Here is a 26,231-nt window from a genome sequence, read left to right on the forward strand (position 1 = left end):
TGATGTCTCCCGCACACTGCCCAGGATCTTGTCCACATCCTCAGGCCACACCAACTGAAAAGAATCCAACACAACGGGACCAGATGGTACCTACCAGAGGAATGTCCGCAGGAACTGCCAAAAGGTCAGGTCAGCACGGATGCGAGCGACTTTATCTTCAAAGTGGCAAGCAAACTGATCGCAATGAGCTGTAGATGATTCCTCCCCCATTACCTGGGGGGATGTGTGGAGCAATGTTTTTGCCACACGAAACAGCTCTGTTTGTCTGCAATGAGCAGATGCAATGGAGGCGGAGAAAAAACGTTTCTTCGCCGCCCCCACCACCACGGAGTAGTCCCTAAAATGGGCTCTCACTCATGTTTGGTTGGATTCACCACGACTCTTCCTCCAGCGTCGTTCCAGCCATCATCCGAGTTGTTTCATCGCCCTCAGCTCCGAGGAAAACCAAGGAGCAGATCGGGCTCCATCAAGCCGGAGAGGGTGTTTAGGAGCAACCGTGTCAACAGCCTGGGCTGTCTCTCCATTCCAGAGAGCGACCAAGGTCTCAACAGGATCACTAGCTCTGGACACCGGAAACTCCTTGAGGGCCGTCTGGAATCCAAGCGGATCCATAAGCCTCCGGGGGCGGACCATCCTAATCGGCCCAACTAATCAGCAGAGGGCAGACGGAGCAGTCAAACTAAACCCCACCAGATAATGATCTGTCCATGACAAGGGGGTTGTCTCAGATTTCCCCACCACCTGATCATTTATTTCCTGGTTGGCAAAAACCAGATCCAGAATATGTCCTGCCATGTGGGTAGGGCCCGATATCAACTGAGAGAGGCCCGTGGTTCCCATGGAGGCCATGAAATTCTGAGCTGCACCCACTAGGGGGGCCTCAGCGTGGACATTGAAATCCCCCTAAACAATGAGCCTGGGGGAACCTGAGACCACCCCCGCCAGCTCAGGGAGGGAGACAGAAGTGCAGCGGGGTGGTCGGTACACCAACAGAATCCCCAGCCTATCTCGGAGGCCCACCCTCAAGGACAAACACTCGAAATTCTGAGATTGCCTGACTGGGCATCTGGAAATAGGGAGGATCTCTTGATAGATGACTGCAACGCCCCCTCTTCGACCCTTGAGGCGGAGCTGTTGCACGATCTGGAAACCTGGAGGACAGAGCTGAGAGAGATCAACCCCACCCCACTCATCCAACCAGGTCTCCGTCACACAAACCAGGTCGTCACACAAACCAGGTCTCCGTCACACTAACCAGGTCAGCATGCTCATCCACAATCAAATCGTGGATGAGAGATGTTTTAGCATTGACTGATCTGGCATTCAGCAGCAGCACCCTAATCCTTGAGGGAGTGTTCTCAGAGCTCCCTGGGGTCAGAGGGTTGGGAGAAGAGCTGGAAAAAGGAACAGGCCTCAATTGCCTGGACCATTTCCCCCTATAACGGCCTACCTAGCTCCCACCGCCATACCTCCCTCTGCCCGCTACCTGTGATATTGCTGCCTCCACTCCATCCCCGCTTTTCTGCTCTCCCAGACACATCTCCCCAGCCTACCAACCACAGCTCCTTGGCTTGATAAAAAACCAAATCCAGACTTATGCAGGTTCTTGTTCGAACTCTTGCTGACTTCTTTGTAACAGGAAGGAAGGTCTTCTGGGCCCCCGGCAGCTCGCCACAAGGACGAGAGCCCTTGTGCTCTTGCCCTTCGGTTTGCGCCAAGAGGCTCGCGCCTCTGGGCCAGCCTGCCCTATATAGCAGCAGAGCCCCAGCAGCAGCAGCCCAGAGGAGATCACACACACCTGGAGGAAAGGTGGGGCAGAGGCAAAAACAGCACAGTCAGTGCCCCACTCAAGCTGTTTCCTTCTTCCGCCTTGATATTTAAGCCAAGGTCTTAAAATTCCATAAAACTTTCTGTTTTTATTTTGTTGTAAACCACCCAGAGACATAGGTTTTGGGCAGTATAAAAATATGTTAAATAAATAAAGACAAAACTTACTCTGTCCGAGCTTTTCTGAAAGTAGCATCATCTTGATATAGTGACTGCTTTTGACCTGAGTATTAGGCTTCTGCTTGCTATACTCTATCATCTTCTCTGCCACTTAGCAAAATTAGATAATTCCCAGGGAATTGTGCTAGATTCCCTCAGTAAATAAGATTTGGAATAACTGGATCATATTCAGAACAAAAGCCTTAAATTAATTAGTAAATATATTTAAATTTATTTAGGGAAGCTTACTAGAGAGAATTTGAGAGAAGGGCTTACTGGAGAGAATTTGCTTTGTTTCTATGATAGTGATGTGTGCTAGAATTAGATGACTGAAAATGAAGTTTTGCACTGAAATACTGATATTGTTATCTCTTTACATATTTCTAAATAAAGGCAATCTTTCATTTACCAGGCAAGATGATCATGTCCTTTGAAATGAAACTAGGCTGGGGCAAAGCGGTTCCTATTCCTCCACATCCTATATACATTCCTCCTTCTATGATGGAGCATACTCTCCCACCACCTCCATCAGGACTGCCATTTAATGCCCAGCCCAGAGAGAGGTTGAAGAACCCCAATGCTCCGATGTTGCCACCACCAAAAAACAAGGAGGATTTTGAGAAGGTAAAAAGTTACCCAGGTCCATACCTCATTTTGAAAATGCTAAATCTGTGGTAGTCTTTTTAACTGTGTTATAGAATTGCACTGTCTAGTCCTTAGATTGACTGAATTGTTCACTGCATTATTTTTTGAGGAGCCTCGTTCCTTAGGTATTGCCTTGGTATTTTGGGCCAAAGAATTGGGCCTTGTTTTTAATTGCACTTTGTAAAATCTGGCCACCATGTGTTTTCCCCCTCCACACTCCCTGGTTTTTTTTCTCCTATGTCCCCCTTTGGTTAGCTGCCAGATTTGCAGTATCTAAATTTATTTCACTCTAAAGGCTAAATTTAAGTTCAGGCAGATAAACGAACATGAGGATGAGCTCTCAAATAGTTGCTGTGTAGAAATATATTTCAAACATGTAGTCAGTAGTTGAAGATAGCTGGGAAGTCAGGATAGTTAAAAGGATATTAGCTTTTAACATACAGTAAGTGGTAAGTATCTTTTAAACACGTCACACATTTAATATTTTATAAGGTTTCTTAAGGTTGGAGGCTTGGGAATTAAGCATTAGTGCAAATGTAATTCTCCTGGTTGAATTGGGAACAGGCTGGAGGATTGTGTCTTCCTCTCTCCCCCTTTCTGGAACACAGATTGCTATTCTTGGTCTTAACCAGGGTAAATGTTGTGTTGGCAGTGACGTTAACTGTGTTTAAGGCTACTTGGAGATCCTGCTTAGGCAGGATTTGAAACCAGTAGTCCTGGGTTCAAATTCTGACTAAGTTTCAGCCTTGGTTAAACCTTAACCATGGTTCACTATCACTGCAGATGTTATGCTTAACTGTGGTTAAGGCCAGTGATGCAAGTTGGGAAAGTCATTCTCCTGAGGGAAGAGGCAAGGGAGAGGAGTACACAGTCCCACAGACTGTTCCCAATCACTTAAGCATGGTTAAGCAATCAGGAGTGTTCGTCTGCGCAAGACCAGAGTAAAACATGGAAAGAAGGAAGATCTCATGATTTATTTTTTTTTACATTGGCCCTCATTCTGCAAGCCCCTTCATATGCATGCAGTGGGCTTGCTTAGGCACTGTCGGGATATATTTTGTTTTTTGTTTTTTGGTTTTTTTGTAAGGGCAACTTCCTCCATGCTGTATTAGAAACTGTTTCTGAAACTCAAGCGGGCTTTAGAAAAAGATGCTGATGCCATACAGAGGAATTGCTGTTTCAAAAAAACCTAAACGCTCTGCTGCGCACACAGATCTTTTTGCATACTTCTCTGGATTGGAGCCATTATTAACAGTATAGTACCTGTTCAGTACATTAATGGTACATTCTGTCAGGAAGGTTCTCATGCTTTGAAACTGGTGAACATTTGTGGTTCACCTCTACACAGCCATTTGGGCTTTATGTAATTGCGTAGTGTATAACTTCGCAGCAGTGATTGCCTGCAAAACTTGTGATAGATGTGTAGTATTTTCAATGCATATGTATTTTTTTGCTTGTTACTTGTTAACAATACTCACATATTCTATGTTTATTATCTGATGTGACTTCATATACAGACTCTGTCGCAAGCCATAGTCAAAGTGGTTATCCCAACAGAAAGGTACATGTTTTTCTTTATTATTACTGAACTAAATATAGCAAATATCCCCTTTGGAATTTTACAGAAAAAATGTGTAATGTTGAAGAAAAGTTTAGGCTTGACTGAGCAAAGGTATAATTATATTACCTAGGTTTGAATGGGACTTGGTGGAGTCTGCAGTCTGAATTAAAACTGATATTCTATTTGATAGTCACCGGCATTTTAGTTCAGGTGAAGAATTGGGTAGATGGATTTTTTTTTAGCAGGAAAAAATGAAGGCTAGTTATATTCTGAATGGTACTTAGCCCTGCCCACTGTTTCAATCGAGTGGTTAGTTTAGTGCAACCTCAGTTATTCAGATGGTCCAGGGGTATCCAAAATACTTTAATTACACAGAAGATTTGAAAAAGAGACATGCTACTGACATTGTCCTGGAGTGGAAGTATGTTTATTGTGGTCACATTGTCCTGGAGTTTATGGGGGTGTCAAGCTCGGATCATCAGGAAATTTGGATTATTGAGTTTAGAATAAAGGGTGTTGTTTGCTGTAATGATCATTTGAAGGCTATAACATTGTCATCAATAATTATAGTGATACCCTTCTCTCAACTATATAATTATTGGAAAAAAGAATTCCAAACACAGCTGTTGGTTTATTTATTTGATTTCTATTCTGCCCTTCTGGGGAAAAAAATAGCTCAGGGTGGTTTACATTAAAAAACAACAACAACCCACCAATTAAAATCAACTAACAATTAAACAAACTATAAAACACCATAAAACAATTAACAGTTAAAACATTCAAAACAGTTTAGAAAGCCTGGAAAACATTTAAAAGAAATTAAAAATCTTGGAGGCACATAGGGCAATAATCTTCCTATATAGAAGGGATAATTTAAGAATTATGTAAGTGCTAGGTGTACCCTTGCTCAGCCAAGCAAAAAACTTTTCTCAAACATAGCAACACAAACACTTGTTTAAAATAAATGAGAACCAAAGCATCCCAAATTCTCTTTGACATTGGCCTTGGTGAGCAACACCAGCTGAACTGTCTGCGGCAGCGGGGGACCAGGAAAACATCATGGGATGGATTGGGAAAGTATACAGTTTTTGACCAGACGTTGGTACGATCAGCTCCAATTAATGTGGTTTTATTATAACTGAGACTTTTTTGTTGGCCATCTTAATGTTTTAGATTTTTTAAACTATCATCCTTTTGTACTACACTGTTTTTTATGAACATTCACTATAGTTTTATAGGGAGACTTTGTTTAAGACAGTAGTGCAAACATCTTTTATGATGTACACCGTATTTGCATAATTTAGTGGAGTTAGAATTTTTAGTGATGGAGATTTCTAGTGGTGTGGGCCAGTAGAACTCATTTGCAAACCTGTACTTAGATTTTCGTTGGCTAATATAGAAAGTAGTATGGTCATTATCTTATAGAGAAAAGTGTTTCCATTTTGCTCATTGCAGTGTTCTTAAGTGTCCATGAAGTAGAAAGTATTCCTGTACACAATTCTTACTGTACAGTATTTGAAAATATGACTGAATTAAGCATTTTGAGCCTTCTACCAGGAATTTATTGATATAATTTTGGTGAAATAATTAATGGGAAATTTTAGTATATGTATTAAATACACAGTGGGGATCATCTTAGTTGTTCATCTGTAAGATGTTCAGCAACCAGAGCACATAAAACTAGCTTTGAACAATTAGAAGTGATAAAACTGCTGTTCATCTTTAAGAAGTTTTGCATTTTGTCATGTCCTGTTGTTGCTTGAGGATGCAATGTAGCCTCCAAATGTGCATTTTGCAACCCTGTTGGAATAGTTCTACCTTCTGCCTATTTTTAAAGCTTTAAGAAAATAACATAAAACTTATGAGTGTTTTGCATCTGGAAGCAAATCATAGGAACATAGGAAGCTGCCAAATACTGAGTCAGACCATAGGTCCATCTAGCTCAGTATTGTCTACACAGACTGGCAGCGGCTTCTCCAGGGTTGCAGGCAGGAATCTCTCAGCCCTATCTTGGAGATGCCAGGGAGGGAACTTGGAACCTAGATGCTCTTCCCAGAGTGGTTCCATCCCCTGAGGGGAATATCTCAGGGGATGCAGATATAGAATATTACAGTGCTCACACTTCTAGTCTCCCTTTCATATGCAACCAGGATGGACCCTGCTTAGCTAAGGGGACAAGTCATGCTTACTACAACAAGAATATAACTTTGGTATTACCAAAGGAATACGATGATATAATGCTATGCACCTAGATTTGGGCACCACATCTGTGCTGTGCCTATGAGAAAGTGTGGATTCTAGCCCCCCAAACCAGAAAACTACCCTATAGGTTAGAGTAGTTACCTGGCCATTTAGCTTTGTGGATATATGTTGTGAGGTGCTGTTTATTTGAGTCTCCTGTGGAAATTTCCCATAAAGGCATGTAAGTGCTCCAGCTAGAACAGAATTCCTGTAGTGTAACGCTCCAGCAGTGGTTAAGATGTAGTCCTATGTTCCCTAGTGTTTCGTAAACAAGATTGGATACCTACCTTTCAAACAAAACTTAGTGTTTCTGTCCCCAGTGAGCCTAGGAGGAAAAAAATAACTTTTGGTAAGAACTAATCTGCCTACTTTCACTATCCCTACAACTGGACTAAATTTGGTCCAAGTTGGTTAGGCAGTTCACAAGTTAGCTCACTTGTGCCTTAAACATTCATGTGTCTGCCATCTTGAATCATGGTGGGTGATATCATAGCAAACTATGCCTTTGAGGTGTCCCTATATGTCCCTACAGCTGTACCTTGCAAGTGTCCCTATGTTTCTCACTACAGTTGTACCCAAATCAGTTAGATGGTCCACAAATTAGCCCACTTGTGCCTTAAACGTCTATGCACCCACCATCTTGAATCAGGGTGGATTACATCACCACAAACTATGCTATTGAGATATCCCTATGTGTCTTTACAGTTGTACCCAATATGGTTCATATTGGTCCAGGCATTGTGAAGTTGATAGGGACACACACACAGATGATCTAGTGGTTGACGGACAGGCAGATAGAGATTAGTGAGGCCTTTCAAAAAACTCTTGCATGAAGGATGGGAAAACACCATCTTGCCATCCCAGCCAGGGTAAAAAAAAAAGGGGGGGGGGGGAAATCCCACCGTGACAACGGCAAATAAATATACAAATAATATAAAGCAGCCAAACAGTGAAAATGTATATTAACAAACAATGAACCATAGTTGAATAATCAGTAACACTAATGAACAATAAATCATTAATCCAAGCTCAACAATTCAACAATAATAATAATATATACAATAATGCTCAAGCCATCTCATGATACAAAATGCAAAACTATTAGCATGTACAATGACAGTCAGAGATTTCCAGAGGAGGTGTGACTGAGCAAGGCAAAAATAGGGCTGCTGGATGAAATGGGCAAAGTTCAATGTTGTAATAGAAGTTCCAAATTACAAAAAAGCCGCATCAAATGTGGTCTCAATAGGGTGTGGATGTCATCAGTCACAGATTTAACTCCCTTATGCCCTTTAGGAGAATACAAACTGGACATATAAAGATGTAGCTGAGCAGGGCAAAAGAAAGGGGGGTGCTGGCTTGTTTGAGAAACACTCAATATCATCCACACAGGAGTGAAGGTTTCAAATGACAAACACGCAAATTGAAGAGAACCAGTCGAGCATGGCTTCCATAAATTAGGTGTCATAAATCAAAGATAAAGCCCACTGCATGCCCTTATGGAGAAATACAAACTTCACAAGTCGAAGTCGAACGGCTCTTCCGGATACTCGCCGTTTCGCAAACAAAGCTTCATCAGCCTCCTTAGCATCATTAATACCGGTACCCCATTCCTCGAGCTAAATAAAGTCTTACAGTATTATCTGGCATAAGGGTATCTGGACGATAGGTCACTGAGGTGATCTTCATGCTAGAAGGCTTGAAATGGCTCAATTGCACTAGTATCTTCAAATACAAGTAGCTCTCTCTTTTTATTTGAGGTATATCTTTCCCACCTTTTCAGTTAATTATTTAAAATGCTTATGCCTAAATATTCTTCTCTCTTAAACATCCAGAAAGCTGCAGTGAATAAAATGATTACTGAATTATTTGGAATGTTTTGAGCAGTAGTTCTAGGATTATTGTAGAACAGAGTTAAGATTACTATGTTATAACAAGTGGTCAGTTTTATTGCTTGCTTTAACTGTAGTTTTTAAAAAATATAGTCCGAGCTCATTGAAGTAGGAAGATATTTTCCTTTTGTATTTGTTTACTTTTGTAAGAGAAATAGATGTGTATTACCTGTGAACAATTAATTTAAAGATTTTAGACGTGAAGTTCTGACTGAAATGTTATGCACATTGAAGATGCATGAAAAGATGAACACCTGGTATAATAGCTTAGGAACAAATGCAGTTTTAAAATGCAGGGACAGGTCTTGCTTAGTAATCACAAACGAAAACACTTTTAAATGTGGCAGAGCTGATACTTTTTTGATTTTCTTGATTTAGTAGTCTGATATGGTGGAGGGTGGGAGTGTCTCTTATTGTTAACACTTCTTGCAAAGTCTCTCATGATAACCCAGTCGGCCCAAGCCAGTGAGACCGTTTTCACATACACAAGGGCTCATGCATCTGCCATGGGTTTAAAAAACTTTTCTTTGATAGTTTCCCCATGTAGTACCAAAAGATGCTTTTTCAAACCTTGGAAGTTGTAGATTGCACTTTGCAATAAAGTACGAGGTACAAACAAGCCCTTTGAGTAGCATCCAGAGTAAGAGGCGCATGAGTGGAATGCTTCTGCTCTCACACTGAAGTAGGGAGAAGAACAATTGTCCATCCTTCCTCATTTCCTCTGCAGCTCCCTAGGTCTGCAGAAAATGTCCCTGAGGGTTCTATAACCCTCAGGGACATATTGTTGGTAGGCACAGAGGGCTGCAGAGGTAATGAGGTATTGGTGAAAATTGCTTTCCCACTCGTCCTTGCTGAAGAGTTCTGTTCACATATGTTTACTCTGGATGCTACCAATAGTGTATGGATCCCCTAATCACACTTTTCTGGATTGGGGTTAATATGTTGAAAAACTGGGAAATTCTAAAATAGGAACCATTGATCTGGTTCGTGATCCGTTGAATCCATTAGAATGGGTTCTGCGCCTGTGTGGAAGCCTCTTGGTGTCGAGTTCTACAGCTCCTCTTCGGCGTCTGCGCCACGTGACCACGTGGCTATTTAAGGTGGAAGTGCAGGCACCTCAGTTCCTTTGTGACTGCCATAGGGATCGGTTCACTCGGTTTCTATGGCTCCTCGTTTTGGTTCCTCAAATCATTGAAAAGTTCTATCTTGCTTCTCTGGACTTCTGACCTTGGATTTCTTGTTAAACCTTCTGCCTTGCGATTCTACTTTGCCGCCTGATCGGACTGTTTTGCTGGTGAATGACCATGGATTGCTTACCATTTCTGCCTACTCTAATCGTATTGGTTTGGGAACTTTGATTGCACTGCTACCTGGCTTTGACTTCGGACTGACTAACGACCACGTATTTGTGAGTAACGGACTAACTTGTAGATATGGATACCCTGAAGGAGAAAAAGACTTTTAAACGTTGTGAGAAATGCAAGGCAAAACTGCCCTCACAAGATGCACATAGTTTGTGTTTGCTCTGTCTGGGTGAGGCGCATATTATGTCCTGTTGTAATATCTGCCAATCATTCTCAAAACAAACCCAGAGAAATCGAGAACTCCATTTGAGGGCCGCGATATATGAAGATGTTTTGGCAGGGCCTTTGTCTGCGTCGAAGAAATCTCCTCAGGCTCATGGCTTGAGGGCCCTGGCTTCAACCCAGTCTAAAACCCCGTTGCCCGCCGTAAAAACCCATAAATCCTCAAAACGTTTTTGTGAGGAAATGGCGACTACTGAAGAACCTGCCGCAAAAATGCGGAAGCTGTCGACATCAGGCTTGACCCCGTCGCCGAAGTCCGTTCAGGAGTTGTTTTTTGTGTTGATATCGAAGCCCTCGACATCGGCAGCTCCACCGGCATCGACGATGACTCAACATGCTGCGCCCTCGGCATCAACCACCTCGGCATCGACGGCAGCATATCCAGCTGGACTATTGACGCCGAAGCCACACTCGACGCCCAGAGACACCTCAACATCGAATGCTCCAGACATTGCGTCAACAGCGATCTCGGCACAGATGAAAGCATCGACATCGACAATTGAAGAAGTGTTTTTTCCTCCGGCCCCGGCTCTACCGGTACTGAGTCTCTGAGATTTACAACCAGCGCCAACCCCGATACGGTCCCCCTTGACATCGGGGGAGGGAGTGCAGCCTTCAGCATTGAACACACCGACAAATATTACTACTGTTACACCTCGATTCCGGGCTCCCCTGACGTTCGTAGTAGAGGAAGCCGATCTCTCAAATAATGGGGCCACGGCTTTGGACCTGGGAACAACACAGTCTCTTCTGACAATGTTGGATTCTGCAGCTAACACTCCATCTACATTTCCAGGTTTTCCTCGCTCGGACGAAGACGCTCTGCACAATTACTATCCGCTACACAGTTATCCACTGCAGCCCCATGGCACACCTACGGGTTCACTCACGGGGTCTCACCTTCTAATGAGATGGCGTTACCTGGCGCATCTTCACCTGGAATGGCCTATGACCACGATGAGGATCGAGTTTGGCGACAAGCCATGCCTGCAACTACTGTCCCTCGAGCTACTGCCGCGCTACCAATCCGTCCACTCCCTAAAGGGGGTACTCCTCCTCTGCTGAAACCGGTGTTTTCCAACGCTTCCACGCAGACTCTGCTATCTACATCTACACAGTCGACACAAACCACACAACAGGTTGCTGCAGTAGCGGTCCAAACGGAGGACCCACCTTTACCCCCTCCTCCAATGATCACATCAGCAGGTGGGGTTCCCTCACACCACTCTCCCTCTGAGATTGCATCAGATGACAGTCACCATGGCTCTTCTGATTTTGAGTGTGACACAGAAATTGTGGAAGCTGATCCCTCACCCGACATGGCCACACCTGCCCACGTCTCACCAACGGAGGAATTAAAGGCGTACCACACTCATGTTAAACAGATGGCTGCCGCCTTGGGATTAGATCTATCCTCACAAGTAAAAACCATTGATGACTACAACTTCATGGCCCGGTCCCAATCAGCACAACCAGTAGCTCTACCTCTGCTACCCCTCATTTCAAATGTCGCTCAATGCGCCTTGCAGGTTCCACACACGTCCACACCAACTTCTAAGAGACTGGAGGGTCTTTACAGGGTACAAGAACAGGATAATACCTACCCATTCAAACACCATGTCCAAACTCATTGGTCATTGACTGTGCGACCATGTCTAGGTCCGGTCGTCGGCACACCACCCCTGTGGATAAAGAGGGCAGAAAATTAGATGTCATGGGGAGAAAGTTATACTCTATCTCTTGTCTTTCAGTGAAAGTGGCTAATTACTCGGCCTGCATTGGCTAAATAAAGCTACTGCATTTGGGAGAATCTAGAGAAGGACATTGATAAGTTGTCTCCTGAAGAACTCAAGGTATGGTTCCGGAAAACGTTACAGAAAGCTGGGGACCTCACGTATCAATTGAGCACTGCAAAGCACCTAGCAGAGTCGGAGTCTAGGTCTATCACCACTGCGATTACCCTCCGTCGTCATGCCTGGTTGTGGTCCTTATCCCTTCATCAGGACATGAAAGATAAGATAGAGGGCCTACCATTCAATGGCAAGGGCCTTTTCTCTTGAATAGACAGATTCAACAATGGAGAAAATGAAGAAATCAAAATTCAAGGCCAAGACATTCACTTCTTCGGCATCAACTTCGTACCCTAACAAACAAAAATCCTACTATCGCCCCTGTGCATCCTACAGGCCACAGGAACGCCATGACTTCCGTAAGAATTACCAGCCTTTTAATAAACGCCCAGGAAAACAAAAGGGTAGATGTACCCCTACGCAACACAGGAAACAGGCGGACGGCAACAAACAACTGCCCTGAGATACATAACAGTCCATCGCACCATTCATCTCTATTGCTCCATCAACTTTATTCTTCCTCCCATAACATCAAGGAGGTCGACCACCTGGCCTACACCATCAACCGGCCGGTTCTGCAAGCCAACAACAACATCAGATTGGCAAGTCATGCGCAAGCATGGTGCCACATAACATCAGACCGGTCTTAAAGATTGTCACATCAGGTTACGCAATAGAGTTCAAGACGCGCCCACTGTTCCGGGGCCTTCACTTTACGAGAGCAACTCCAACTTTATTGCAAGAAGTGAAGGATCTCCTTTGCAAGAACGCAATAGTCCCAGTGCGATGGGCAGCTCGACGGGAGGTGTTTTACTCCCGTTACTTCCAAATCCCGAAAAGAGATGGCGGGATGCGACCGATCATGGACCTCAGGCACCTCAACAAGTTTGTACAAGTGAAAAGGTATCAGATGGCAACGTTGCAGGACATCCTACCGCTGCTACATCAAGAGCGGTGGCTTATGATGTTAGACTTAAAGGAGGCCTACTTTCATATAGGGATTCGACCGTCCCACCAAAAGTACCTGAGATTCATGGTAGGAACGTCAATATATCAATATCAAGTCCTCCCGTTCGGTCTCTGCACTGCCCCGTGTGTATTTACCAAGTGTATGGCGGTGGTAGTGGCTCATTTAAGGACAAAAGGCCTGAAACTCTTCCCCTCTCTGGACAACTGGCTGTTGACATCCAGAGACAAAAAAGAGTTATGTTTGTAGTTTCAATACATGTTGGGCCTTCTCCAAGATCTAGGAATACAAATCAACCAAAAGAAGTCTCATCTGACCCCAGTGTCCACCATATCTTACATTGGCGCAATACTGGATGTAGATAGGGGGAGAGCGTTCTTGCTAGAAGAACGCTACCAGACCATAGCTCTAATGGTTCAAGAGTTTCAACACAATCCCTTGCAAACAGTGCATCAAATACATTTGCTAGGCCTGATAGTCTCCTGCAAGACGACTGTACGCTACACCCGATTGAAAATGAGGAAGCTTCAGTTGTGGTTTCTGTCCTCCTCTTGCTTAAACAGAGACAGTCCAGCAATGCAACTACGTCTGCCTCTACCAGTCCTAAGATCCCTCTCTTGGTGGATGAGGTGGCTCAGCTTGCTCAGAGGAATACCATTTCAGACACGGGTCCCGTCTGTGTGGGTCACGACAGATGCTTCACTGCAGGGTTGGGGTGCTCATTGCAATACCACAGTAGCACAAGGTCTCTGGACCCGGTCCCAACGCCAGTTCCACATAAACTTCCTGGAGCTACTGGTGGTTTTCCAAGCCGTGAAAGCCTTCCTCCCAATGCTAAGAGGAAGGGTAGTACAATTACACTTGGACAACACGGCCGCCATTGCATACCTGAATAGACAGGGCAGAACGGTCTCCAGGTCACTGTGTGCCCTGAGCATTCAAATCTGGCATTAGTTTATCAAGAACAGCATCACCCCAATAGCCATCCAGATCAAGGGCACGGACAACATACTGGCAGATGGCCTCAGTCGTTCATTCTCCACAGAAACCTGACACGAGTGGGTGGCCAGAACCTCAGGGGTATACTCGTGAGTCAAATGGGCCGTAACCCAAAATTTGGCTTACAAGAAGCCAAATCTGGCAACAGAGGGGAACTGAACGACATATAGCTCCACAAGATATTTCTGTTCTGAGGTCACCCGGAAGTCGACTTATTTGCTACAGCACAGAACACAAAATGCAGGCTGTTCTGCTCGATAGTGGGCCACGAACCCCAGTTGCTGGGAGATGCCTTCCAGATAGACTAGTCGCGGCAGTGGGCTTACCTGTTTCCCCCTTTGCCTCTGAGCAGAGTTGTAGCATGTCTACTGGCAGGCCATGTGAAGTGCATCCTGATCACGCCTTGGTGGCCCCGCCAAGTATGGTTTCCACATCTACTCAAACTAGCTTCGACTTCTCACAGACTTCTGAACCATCCAGACCTCCTGATTCAGGAAAACGGACATCTTCTACATCCGGAAGTGCTCACCTTGCAACTAACAGCATGGAAGATCGATTGCTGAAGCGAATCATGCTAAATCAGCGCAAGCCGTCTACAAGAAAAAGCTATGCTAGCAAATGGAAAAGATTTGCTATCTACGCTTCTCACCACGCTTTCCGCCCTAAGGAGGCTTCTGTCCTTGATATCCTACTTTATTTGATTGACCTCTCTGAAATCAGCAAAACTATCAAACGTGTCAATCAAGCTCCACTTGGCTGTGCTTTCATCTCGGCATCCAGGCTGGGATGGGAAAACAGTGTTCTCCCACCCTTCATGCAAGAGCTTCCTGAAAGGCCTCACTGATCTGTACCCTCCTGTCAGAAAACCTCTTGAGCAGTGGAGTATCTCTCTGGTCCTCTCGACACTAACTGAACCACCCTTCGAACCCATGTGTTCCGCAACGGTGAAGCTGGCATCTCTCAAGACAGCTTTTTTAGTGGCTATCACCACAGCTCGAAGGGTGAGTGAACTCACAGCTCTTTGCATGGATGTCCCTTATGCCCGGTTCTACCCGGATAAAGTTCTTCTCCGGCCGGATATCACCTTTTTGCCGAAGATTGTGTCGGACTTCCACATCAATAAGACGTAGTGCTTCCTACCTTCCTTAAGTCACCAACCACTCCATTGGAAAAAGCCCTACATTCCCTGGATGTGCGAAGAGCGCTTCTCTATTACCTTTCAAAGACTAAACCTTTCCGCTCATCAAGGAGGCTATTTGTCGCCTATAAGGGAGCGAACGTAGGACAGGCATTGTCCAGGCAGAGACTATCACACTGGATTGTCGAAGCCATCCGTTTGGCGTACTCTTTACAGAAAGTTCCGCCACCAAAGACCATCAGGGCGCATTCCACAAGAGCTTATGGTGCCTCGGCTGCTCACCTGTCTTGCATATCGTTTCAAGACATTTGTAAGGCTGCTACATGGTCTTCTGAACAACCTTTTGTGAAGCACTACGCTATAGACTTATAGTCTACTGCGGAGGCGAATTTTGGGAGACGTGTCCTCAAAAGGGTGTTGCAATAACTCTACTGCTTCCCTCCTCCTTATGGAGCTAACTAAACACCCATTCTAATGGATTCAACAGATCACGAACCAGATAAACAGGTTGCTCACCTGTAACTGATGATTTGGTAGTGATCCGTTGATATCCATTAGACCCTCCTGAACCTCCCCTCCGCAGTAGTGCTTACCTCGCTATAGTAGAACTTACCTGCTGACTTGACTGCTTCGGTGGTCTCCAAGGAACTGAGGTGCCTGCACTTCCTCCCGCCTTAAATAGCCATGTGGTCACGTGGGGCAGGGTGCAGGTGCTGAAGAGGAGCTGTAAAACCCAACACCGAGAGGCTTCCCCGCAGGCGCAGAACCCATTCTAATGGATATCAACAGATCACTACCAGATCATCAGTTACAGGTGAGCAACCTGTTTTTACTATATGGTAGTATTTGTTTTAACAATTTCTTATGAGTAGACATACATCTTTGAATGTAATTTGAAATGCTCAATGATGGACACTCTGGACTTTTAGTTACTGTACTCGGTAAAGAAAGTATAACGATGCTTAGGTTTTAGTACTTGTGGCTCATTAATTATAACTAAATGGAATATTGTCACTAATGACAATTTCCTCTTCAAGGCATCAGTTTTAAATATTCATCTGAATGTTTTCTTCCTAGAATTTTTTTTTAAATAAAATGTTATATTGGTAGTCCACTCTTAATATAATTCTAGAATTTTAGAGTTGGAAGGTACTGTGGAGGTCTTCTAGTCCAACCCCTTGCTCAGTGCAGGAATCTGTTGCAGCATCCCTGACAGATGGGTGTGCAGCCTCTTTTTGAAAACCTCTAGCAAAAGAGAGCCCAAAACTGAACAAGGAAGCCTGTTCTACTGCCAAACAGCCCTTACAGTTTGGAAATTCCACCTAATGTTTAGCTTAAATCTGCTTCCTTATAATTTCAACCCACTGGTTCTAGTTCTGCCCTCAGGAGCAACAAAGAACAAGTCCGTTTCTTCTATGTGGCAGCCCTTCAAATATTTGGAGACTATTGTGTCTTCCCTTAGACTTCTCTTCTCCAGGCTGAGCATACTCAGTTCCTTTAACTATTAAGAAGATAAGAACAGCCCTGCTGGATCAGGCCTATCTAGTCCAGCATCCTGTTTTACATAATGACCCACCAGATGCCTCTCAGAAACCTACAGGCAAGAGCTGAGGGCATGCCCTTTTTCCTGCTATTGCTCCCCTGCAACTGGTATTTAGAGGCATCTTGCCTCTGAGGCTGGAGCTGCCTATAGCAATCAGACTTGTAGCCATTGATAGACTGTTCCTCCTTAATTTTCTAAGCCCTGCTTAAAGTCACCCAAACTAGTGGCCATCACCACATCCCGTGGCAGTGAATTCCATAGATTGATTATGCATTGTGTGAAAAAGTACTTCCTTTGGTTGGTCCTAAATTTCCTGGCAATCAGTTTCATAGGATGGTCCCTTTCTAAATAACTCACCATTTTTAATGCCCTTCTCTGAAGCTATTTCAGCTTATCAGTGTCCTTAAAATGCAATGCCCAGAACTGGACACGGTTTCCAGTGGCTTCCCATCCAAGGAACTCATCAGGTCCTGACTCACTTAAGCTTCAGCAATGACGCAGCATCAGTTATCTGAAGACCACTTACTGTTCTCACAACTTCCCACCATTGTATTTGGCTAGTTTCCATTTGTGTTTACACAACTGTGTATCAGCTTTTAAACCAACATTTTTTAATTTTTACCGGGCTCAAACAAATGATTTCCTAAAATGCTGAAAATAACAGTGTTGAGCATAAAACTGATGGTTTAGTTTGGAAATTAATATACATTTTTATATCACTGCCTTAAACTTAACTCAGGCAAAAATTAACAAACAACAACTTTTGTATTGGAAGTATAATGCATGAGCCACAGGGCGTTTGTGTTTATCATTGAAGGCCCACTGACTGTGGTCTTGTTTTTGCCCTTTACTGAAGACTAGAACATTGCTCCAAATTTTCTTAAATTGTATACATTTTCCTAACTATACAGCCAAATCTTCTCCATTTATAATACCTTAGGTGGAATATAGTTTGTGAGGTGTTAGGTCTGAATCAATTTTTCTTTAACTGTGTTGTTGTTGTAGGAATTTGCTTGCACTGATACATCGAATGATAGAGTTTGTGGTGCGTGAAGGACCTATGTTTGAAGCCATGATTATGAACAGAGAAATCAACAATCCAATGTTCAGGTAGTTATTTCCTCCCCTTTATTTCTCTTAAGCACTGCATATTATTGCCGCTGCATGTATTTAATCACTGATTAAATAGCAGAAGTTATAATGAGGCAACGTGAGGTGGTCACCTCAACTTGGCAACCCTTCCTCCTTTACGTGTTGCCCTTGTAGAGCCTTGGAAGCTTGGATTGGGAGCTACTCATGCAAGGTTCTGTCAAGTGTCCATTGCCTAGCTCCCAATTTTTAAGTTGGCTCCTACACCCAAAGAAAAATTATTGAGGCCTGAATTAGTGGCAGGAGCTGAATGGTGTAAATTCTTTCTCTTTTTGTCTTTAGAGAGCTGCTTTCCTTTTTTAAAAAGCTTTGTTCTTGGTAGTAATTTGTTTTGTGTTCTCTTCTCTGTTTTGCTTAGGTTTTTATTTGAGAACCAGACTCCTGCCCATGTATACTACAGGTGGAAGCTCTATTCCATTCTACAGGTAAGCAATATTTTACCAACAATTTCCAGTTGATATAGTAAACATATTGGCTGCTCTGACTCCGTTGTTGTTGTTGTTAGGGTGATGCTCCAACTAAATGGAGGACTGAAGACTTTCGTATGTTTAAAAATGGGTCGTTTTGGAGACCACCACCTCTAAATCCATATCTCCATGGGATGTCAGAAGAACAAGAGCCTGAAGCATTTGTAGAGGAGCCTAGCAAGAAGGGTGCGCTTAAGGAAGAGTAAGCATATTTAAAGAACCTTTATATCACCTTTTCTTCTATTTGCATAATAGCTCATCTGAAGTATTCAATTAACATAGGAATCCTAGTTGTGAAGAGCTGGCCATTATTTTTTGGAAAGTCTTCCATTCCACAGTTTCATATAAATGTTGCAAACTAATTTATAAATGCCTGCTTGTGTCTCATGTGGCATAAGGATGAAGACACACATTTCTGCAAAAAGCTCCCATGTAAATAAGTGTACGCTGCATTTTGTATGTCATATTTATATACCACCTGATATATGTATCTCTAGTTGAACATTTATTTTAGATTGTATGGCTGTTCCAGATTATTGTTCGGGATGTGCACAGAACCAGCGGCAGGTGAGGTGCATACCTTTTAAGGTCAGGGAAGGGTGCCCTTACCTTTCCTGCCGTGTTTCCCTCGTCGGCGCTCCATTTTAAAAGTATCCGTCTGGGTGGCGTTGTACCTCCCTGCCGCCCTGTGTCCTCTTCGGCCAGAAGTAACAGGAAGTACCTAGCGTCCATGTGCGTGCATGTTGCACTTGCTTGCCCACCCGATGTGCATGCACATGTGTGCCGGGTACTTCCTTTTTCTTCCGGCTGAAGAGGATATGGGACGGCAGGGTGGTACACTGCCGCCCCAACGGACACTTTTAAATTGGAGCGTCAGCGGGGGAAACATGGCGGGAGGAGTAAGGGCACCCTCCTCCGCCCTTAAAGGTATGTCTCCCCATCTTCAAACCAGCCAAACAGCCGGTTGTTCGGACCAGTTTGGAGGCCCTTAAAAGAGCCTCTGAACAGGTTCTTGCACATCTCTAATTATTGTTGCCTTTAAAGTTTAATGTACATAAATCCTAACTCGTATAGAATATAAATAATATGCAGAAAGTATATTGCCAAATTTTCTGAATATTGCAACTGAAATTTTAGACAGAGGGACAAATTAGAGGAAATCCTGCGTGGGTTAACACCGCGTAAGAATGATATTGGAGATGCAATGGTTTTCTGTCTTAATAATGCTGAAGCTGCTGAAGAAATTGTAGACTGTATTGCTGAGTCACTGTCCATCTTGAAGACTCCACTTCCTAAAAAGGTATGATTAATCTCATTTTATGCCTTGTATAGAATTTCTGAACGACTCGAACATGGCTTGACATACATGAACTGACAGTCAACGTATACAATAAAAATGAATGTTTTTAATGTAATACTGTTCTCAGTTTCCATATACACTGATGTGGTGTATAGAAGAACCACCCCCCACCACATAAATACACAAACTATATTTTAATGAATTATTTCAAATTTCACTTGCTAATCCAAATTATCATCTTCTCCACCTGCAAAACTGGAGTTATCCAACGTTTCCATTATTTTTGACAAAGGTGTTTGCCTTTCATCGGAACATATTTTAGATTTTCCATAAACGTTTACTGCAGAAGTAAGGCACTTAATGTTTTTTAATTGCTGGTAGTTTGATATTTCTTACACAGCTCTTTCTGCCATGTACTTCTAGATATCATGTATATTTAAAAAGCTGATGGTATCCTAGTTTTTTGTAAGATGGCTATAGCTATTGAATCTGCATGGCTTTATGCCTATGTCAAAAGTATATGATGATGTCCCTCGTAAATTGGCATTGATAATTGTAGTTCTATATTCTTTGTAGATTGCAAGATTATATTTGGTTTCTGATGTATTATACAATTCTTCTGCTAAAGTTGCCAATGCTTCATATTACAGAAAGTTGTAAGTATAAAAAGTTTTAAAAATGCTTATAGAAGAATGAAATAATGCTTGTAGACTTGGATGCTCTGAACCCATGGGATAGAGCAGGACATAAATGAGATAAATAAGTATGCTACCTAGTAGTACTTTGTGGTATACTAAAGTAACTTAACAGTAGTATCACTGTTACTAAGATATACAGACTGCATGTGGAAAGAAACATGATTTTGTATTTGTTCACATTTGACTTTTCCTTTCTCTGCTCAACTTAAGATGGGTGTTGGTAGTATATAATCATGGGCAGTTAAAGAACTGTGGCTTGTTACTCTGGGTTGTGAGTGTGCTATGCATCTAGAAAGGCTGTATGGAAATATAGGACCAGATTTTTACATTTGTAGTAGCTATCTGTTTTGCAGTTCTAAACTTTATTTATGACAATCATGGAGACCTAATCCCAGCTGGGTGTGCATTAGGTTTAGGACTTCGGTTTGCTTTATAGCTTTTTTATGACTGCAAAACTAAAGAGCTTTCATTGCAATATACTTCATACTACAAAGTCTAACATGTGAAAACTATCTTTTCAGTTTTGAAACAAAACTCTGTCAGATATATTCTGATCTGAATGCAACCTACCGATCAATACAAGGCCATTTACAGTCTGAAAACTTTAAGGTATGTGTGTGATTGTTGACATTTAATAAATATATTTAGCACAATTCTCTATACAGTGAATGAAAACCACACAATAGCAAAACTTACATAATTAATGAATTTGTCTAAGCCCCGCTTAAAGCCATCCAAGCTGGTGGCCATCACCACATTTCATGGCAGAGAATTCCATAGATAAATTATGTGCTGTGTGGAAAAGTACTTCCTTATGTCGCTCCCAAATTTCCTGGCACTCAGTTTCATGGGATAACCTCTGATTCTAGTTTGTGTGTGAGGAAGAACAACATCTCTCTATCCACTCTCTCAACATTATGCATAATTTTTAAAATCTCTATCATATTTCCTCTTAGTCGGCCTTTTTCTAAACTTAAATGCCCCAAATGTTGTGCCTTTCCCTCATAAGGAAGGTGCTCAGACCCTTGATCACCTTGGTTGCCCTCTTCTGCCCCCTTTCCAGTTCTACAGTATCCTTTTTGAGATATGGTGACCAGAACTTCATTCTTCAGCAGCAGCACTGTAAAGTGTGCCAGCTCTGACAGATTTTTTTTTAAAAAATCATAAACATAAGAAAACTGATAATATCCAACAATCTTATACAGTACTGAAAATCTGCTATATGTCAACTGCTCTCAAACTTGTAGAATTGAGACTTTGGCTTAGCACTTCAACTGAACTGCTAACAGTTTCAAGAAACAGTATACATGTTCTGTTTAGCTGGCCTACAGTTATATATGTATAAAAAGATACATTGTACATGCTACTCTTAATTGGATCTGAATTAAACTTTTTTTAATGAGAGTGGTTTTTCTGTACATCTTTCAACATGAAATCAAGATTAACTGTAAATAGTGCAGTCTGCATTCCAGTGTAGTTTGCCCTTGATTTTAACTGCTTTGTACCCAAAGTTAACACATCCACCAGAGCCTATATGAATAGTCTGTGATTGACACAATTATAAATAGACTTATAGTGTTGGGCTTTTTATTTTGCTCTTAAAAGTACTTCTCAATACAAATGACTAGCATTGTTTACTACTTTTAGCAACGGGTAATGACATGCTTCAGAGCATGGGAAGACTGGGCGATTTATCCAGAACCATTTTTGATCAAACTGCAGAATATTTTCTTGGGGCTTGTAAATATTATAGAAGAAAAGGAAACAGAGGTGAGTGTGAGATAAGACCATTACTGATACTATTGGTGTGGAAGCCAGCAAGAGAACCTGAAGACTTATAGGTAAGGAAAATGTGTTCGGCAGAAGATTTGTAAGAGGACTATAGGGCATAAAGACTGCTCTTGCTTCCCAGATCCCAAATGAAACTTTCTATGGTCTGAGGTTGCATATATAGTATTTCTTCTTCTTCTATGAATGTTAACATTGTCCATGCCTTTGCCTTTGAACTAGCTCATTTACCAGTTACGTATTGGAAATAACTTGGAACCTGAAGCACGTGCATTGCCTCTTTATCAGTATTCAGGTGTGTGTGAGTGAGGGAGAGAGAATTTTGAAATACCTGAATAATTTTTGGGGCAGCTTCTCATCTCTTCCATGTTGTGTGGTTACAGTTGGAATTATAGAAATAAAAGAAGTTACAAGTATCTGCAAGGGCATTTTTATGCTGGTCTCAAGTTCATGGAATTTGCTTACACGTGTCAGAGTCTAGAATTTCTGATCTGTGGACTACACTTTGAAGTGATGGGCACATGGAGAAACAATTTAGAGAAATATGCCATTGTGGGAGTCGCTTGACTCTGTAATAATAATAATAATAATAATTATTATTATTATTAGATCAGAATATGGAAACTACTAAGTATTATAAGCTTAAAGTGATTGGGCTACTCAAATAAGAAACAGATGCTAGCTGATATTTACTAAATACCACATATCTTTTAGGAGGGAATCAGAGTCATAGTAAAAAAGAGAGATTAAATATTTATATTGTAGCAAGTGCACATGTGAATGTGAACTGAACAGAAAATATAATAGTATGAAAAAGAGAAGAGTTCAGAACACGCAAACATTGCTAACTTTTCTTCACAAGCAAGAAATTCTGGGCTTTCCCATTCTGTAGACCTTGAAGGGAAAGTATGAAGTTTGGTATTGATACTTGCAGACCTGCTTGTTGTAAAAATTGTAGTTAGTTTAGCCAGAGGGTAGTTCCTGGTGTTTTTATATGTTACGTAAATGTCAACCACTTTTCATAGTTGTTTTAGGGTTGAGTTCACGTGTTTATGAATCCAGCAATTGCTTACTCATGGCAAGCCACTCTCCTGCCGCTGTATGTGCAATGCAACTACAGTGCTGGCATACTCCTGTATATCCATATGTACAGTATGCCAGATTCCCTGATCCTCCCACCCCTTTCTTGAGGTTGAAAGATTGCAGGATTTGGACATAAATGCTCATGTCACATGTTATGTTGTATGTCGGCATGTGTGCATAGGCCTGCTTCCTTATTACTTATAGGCTGTTGCTGGATTTGTGATCTGGCCCATATTAGAAGATATTTATGCTAGCTACTTGAACATGTTTTTTATGAGCTCGTAAACTGAAAACAAGAGTTTTACACTGAATATGAGGGGTGGGGGAGAAACACTGGGTGTCTATAGAATAAATTTCAAAAAGTATCTATACTTTTGTGTACAGGAAGTACCAGATGATCTTGATGGTGCTCCAATTGAGGAAGAGCTGGATGGTGCTCCCTTAGAAGATGTGGATGGAATTCCTATTGATGTTCCTCCTATCGATGATCTTGATGGGGTCCCTATTAAGACGCTTGATGATGACCTTGATGGTGTACCTTGTAAGGAATATCTAAATTTATAGCACACTTGGAAATTTTTGCATTTTCTGTAAAATGAGCATTCATGTGCAGATAGAGGCAACATTTCTTTTCTTTTGATGTTTAAAATTCAGTAGAGTTGACACTTGACAACATACGAATGCATTTAAATTAGAAAACCATTTTGGAAGGGCGGTATACAAATCAAATAAACAAAATAAATACAAATAAGTAAAACTGATTGCTGCAGAATAATAGGAGAAAAATGGAAGAAGGGCCTGTCTGTTTGAAATAGTTATATACCATCTAAAACTCGGTCTCTGGGCAGTTTACAATAAAGCACAAATTAAAACTTAATAACTATTTAAAATTTAATAACAGTGTTAAATTCTATAAATCCTATCAAAAGCCTGGATGAACAGATGTGTGTTTAATAGCCTTTTTAGCCTTCTTTCCCTAAGGAAAGTAAGCTTATGAGAACACCCAGCAATGCCTGGACCAATATGAACCAAATTGGGTACAGTTGTAGGGACACATATGGATGCCTCCATGACATAGTTAGTGATGATGTCATCCACCCCGATTCAAGATGGCAGATACATAGACGCAAGTGGGCTAACTTGTGAACCATCTAACCAGTTAGAACCAAATTGGGTACAGTTTTATTGAGTGACACATAGCAACCCCTTTGTGGTGTAGTTTGTGATGTCATCCACTCCAGTTAAAGATGGCGGATGCATGAATGTTTGAGGCGCAAGTGGGCTAACTTGTGAACTGTCTAACCGATTTGAACCAAATTTGCTGCAGGTATAGGGACACAGGGAAGTCTCAAGGGTGTAGTTTGTAACAATGTCATCCACCCTGATTCAAGATGGCAGATGTGTGAATGGTTGAGGCACAAATGGGCTAACTTGTGCACTCACTGTCGAACTGATTTGAACCAGATTTGGTACAGCTGTAATGAGTGACACATAGGACACGTTAACGGCATAGTTTGTGATGTCATCCACCCCAGTTAAAGTTGGTGGACGTGTGAACGTTTAAGGCTGAAGTGGGCTTACTTGTGAGGATGGTAATTATCAATTAAGATTATAATGAAGGGAAAGTAGGCAGATTAGTTTTTACCAGAACAACTTGTATTTATTTATAATCTCTCAGAACTGCATGTAGAAAACAAGCATGTTGGAGAGCTAGCTTGTTCTCCTTGACTTGCTAATTTCCTTATGCAGGAAGTTCTTCTGTGGTATGAGTATTCAAATACACAGCCCTCCCCTATTATATTTTGACATGATGCAGTCCCATGAGGACTGTACCATTTGTTCTTCCCAAATGTTTAAATTTACTTTTGTTGCAAAGTATGTATGCTGAAGATTGCAGTGTTTAAATTGTTTTGTTCACGTGCCCTGAAATAGAGAGAATGTACCAAGTCAGAATGGCACAGCGGGGAAATGACTCGCCTAGCGAGCAAGAGGTTGCCAGTTCAAATCCCCACTGGTATGTTTCCCAGAATATGGGAAACATATTCTTAGAATATGGAAAACACCTATATCGGGTAGCAGTGATATAGGACAGTGCTGAAAGGCATCTCACACTGCACGGGAGGAGGCAATGGTAAACTCCTCCTGTATTATACCCAAGAAAACTACATGGCTTTGTGGTCGCCAGGAGTTGACACTGACTCGTAGGCACAGCTTTACTTTACCAAGTCAGACTTAGTCTGTAGTCACTGCTTAAATCTTTTATTCAATAGTGGATGCTTCTGAAGAATCTAAAAAGAATGAGCCAATATTCAAAGTTGCCCCTTCAAAGTGGGAAGCTGTGGATGAATCTGCCCTTGAAGCTCAAGGTTAGTATTGTATCCTATTCTTATTCCTTTTCTTTGTTTGCAATTTCATGTAAAGTATAATGGAACTACTTTGCTAGTTATGTTTAAAGTGTTGAGCAACATCACAAATATACTTATTCTAAAATAGTGCCATTAAATAAATATTTTTCATGTTTTAATTTAATTTCAAGTTATATTAGACATGTATACTGTGCTCTTTTTGTTTTGTTTTGTTCCTGTTCACATTCTGAAATAAAGTTGTTGCTGCTGCTGCTGCTGCTGCTACAACTACTATGAAGAAGTTAGAAATTAACTGAGCTACTCAGGGTAGCTACAAATCAAATACTATTTATATAGTTTCATGAGGAATGTGACAACTTTTTGCATAACTGATATTTTTTTCTTCCCAGCGGTAACAACATCTAAATGGGAAATATTTGACCAGCATGAGGAATCAGAAGAAGAAGAAAATCAGAAGTAAGAATTGAGTGTTGTAATGGCTCTGACTCTGAACGTGTCTAGGAAGTAGGATGATTTCACCAAAGGCATGGAAGTTTAATGTTTCTAGAGTGTTTTGAAGGTGGAGTTTACACACTTCCTTCTGCGGAGAGAGGTGCAAATTGTATCCTTGGAGTTAGTGGACACATTTCCCCATGGAAAATACACTTCGCTTTTATGCAAGGCTCTGAAGTGGACCAAAGTTTTATATTGATTTACAGTAAAACATTTTGGCCTATGAGTACAATAATATACAATTGAAATTACAACAAAAATTAATGAATTGGTCAGCATCAGGATAGAGAGCAAAGCAACACTGGAAAAACTGAATTGGGGGATTGTTGAAGGCCCCTCAAAACACAGCCTTCACAATCTTCCCTGCTCTGATGCATAACTTCTGCATCTTCTCTTGCTATTGCTATATTATGATGTTGCATGTTACTACTTGGGTCTGATGCTGCCTGGCAGCACGCTTCCTTGAGCTCAATTTCCCTT

The 26,231-nt window shown here is 42.0% G+C and overlaps 1 protein-coding gene across 5 annotated transcripts in view; it reads left to right on the forward strand.

Moving 5' to 3' along the window:
* U2SURP (U2 snRNP associated SURP domain containing) overlaps positions 1 to 26,231 on the forward strand; it is a 78,396-nt gene that overhangs the window by 31,587 nt on the left and 20,578 nt on the right. For 4 of the 5 annotated variants that reach the window (XM_053312712.1, XM_053312713.1, XM_053312714.1 and 1 more), the window contains exons 11-22: positions 2,399 to 2,610; positions 4,149 to 4,192; positions 17,414 to 17,518; positions 17,916 to 17,982; positions 18,063 to 18,226; positions 19,162 to 19,324; positions 19,901 to 19,980; positions 20,544 to 20,631; positions 21,670 to 21,792; positions 23,278 to 23,434; positions 25,164 to 25,259; positions 25,649 to 25,715. In XM_053312712.1, coding sequence (XP_053168687.1) covers positions 2,399 to 2,610; positions 4,149 to 4,192; positions 17,414 to 17,518; positions 17,916 to 17,982; positions 18,063 to 18,226; positions 19,162 to 19,324; positions 19,901 to 19,980; positions 20,544 to 20,631; positions 21,670 to 21,792; positions 23,278 to 23,434; positions 25,164 to 25,259; positions 25,649 to 25,715 — 1,366 coding nt within the window. Of the gene's footprint in view, positions 1 to 2,398; positions 2,611 to 4,148; positions 4,193 to 17,413; positions 17,519 to 17,915; positions 17,983 to 18,062; positions 18,227 to 19,161; positions 19,325 to 19,900; positions 19,981 to 20,543; positions 20,632 to 21,669; positions 21,793 to 23,277; positions 23,435 to 25,163; positions 25,260 to 25,648; positions 25,716 to 26,231 lie in introns of those variants that run through there. The other variant, XM_053312716.1, reaches the window with a different exon arrangement.

This window comes from Hemicordylus capensis, chromosome 3 (assembly GCF_027244095.1).
Source record: "Hemicordylus capensis ecotype Gifberg chromosome 3, rHemCap1.1.pri, whole genome shotgun sequence".
NCBI lineage: Eukaryota > Metazoa > Chordata > Lepidosauria > Squamata > Cordylidae > Hemicordylus > Hemicordylus capensis.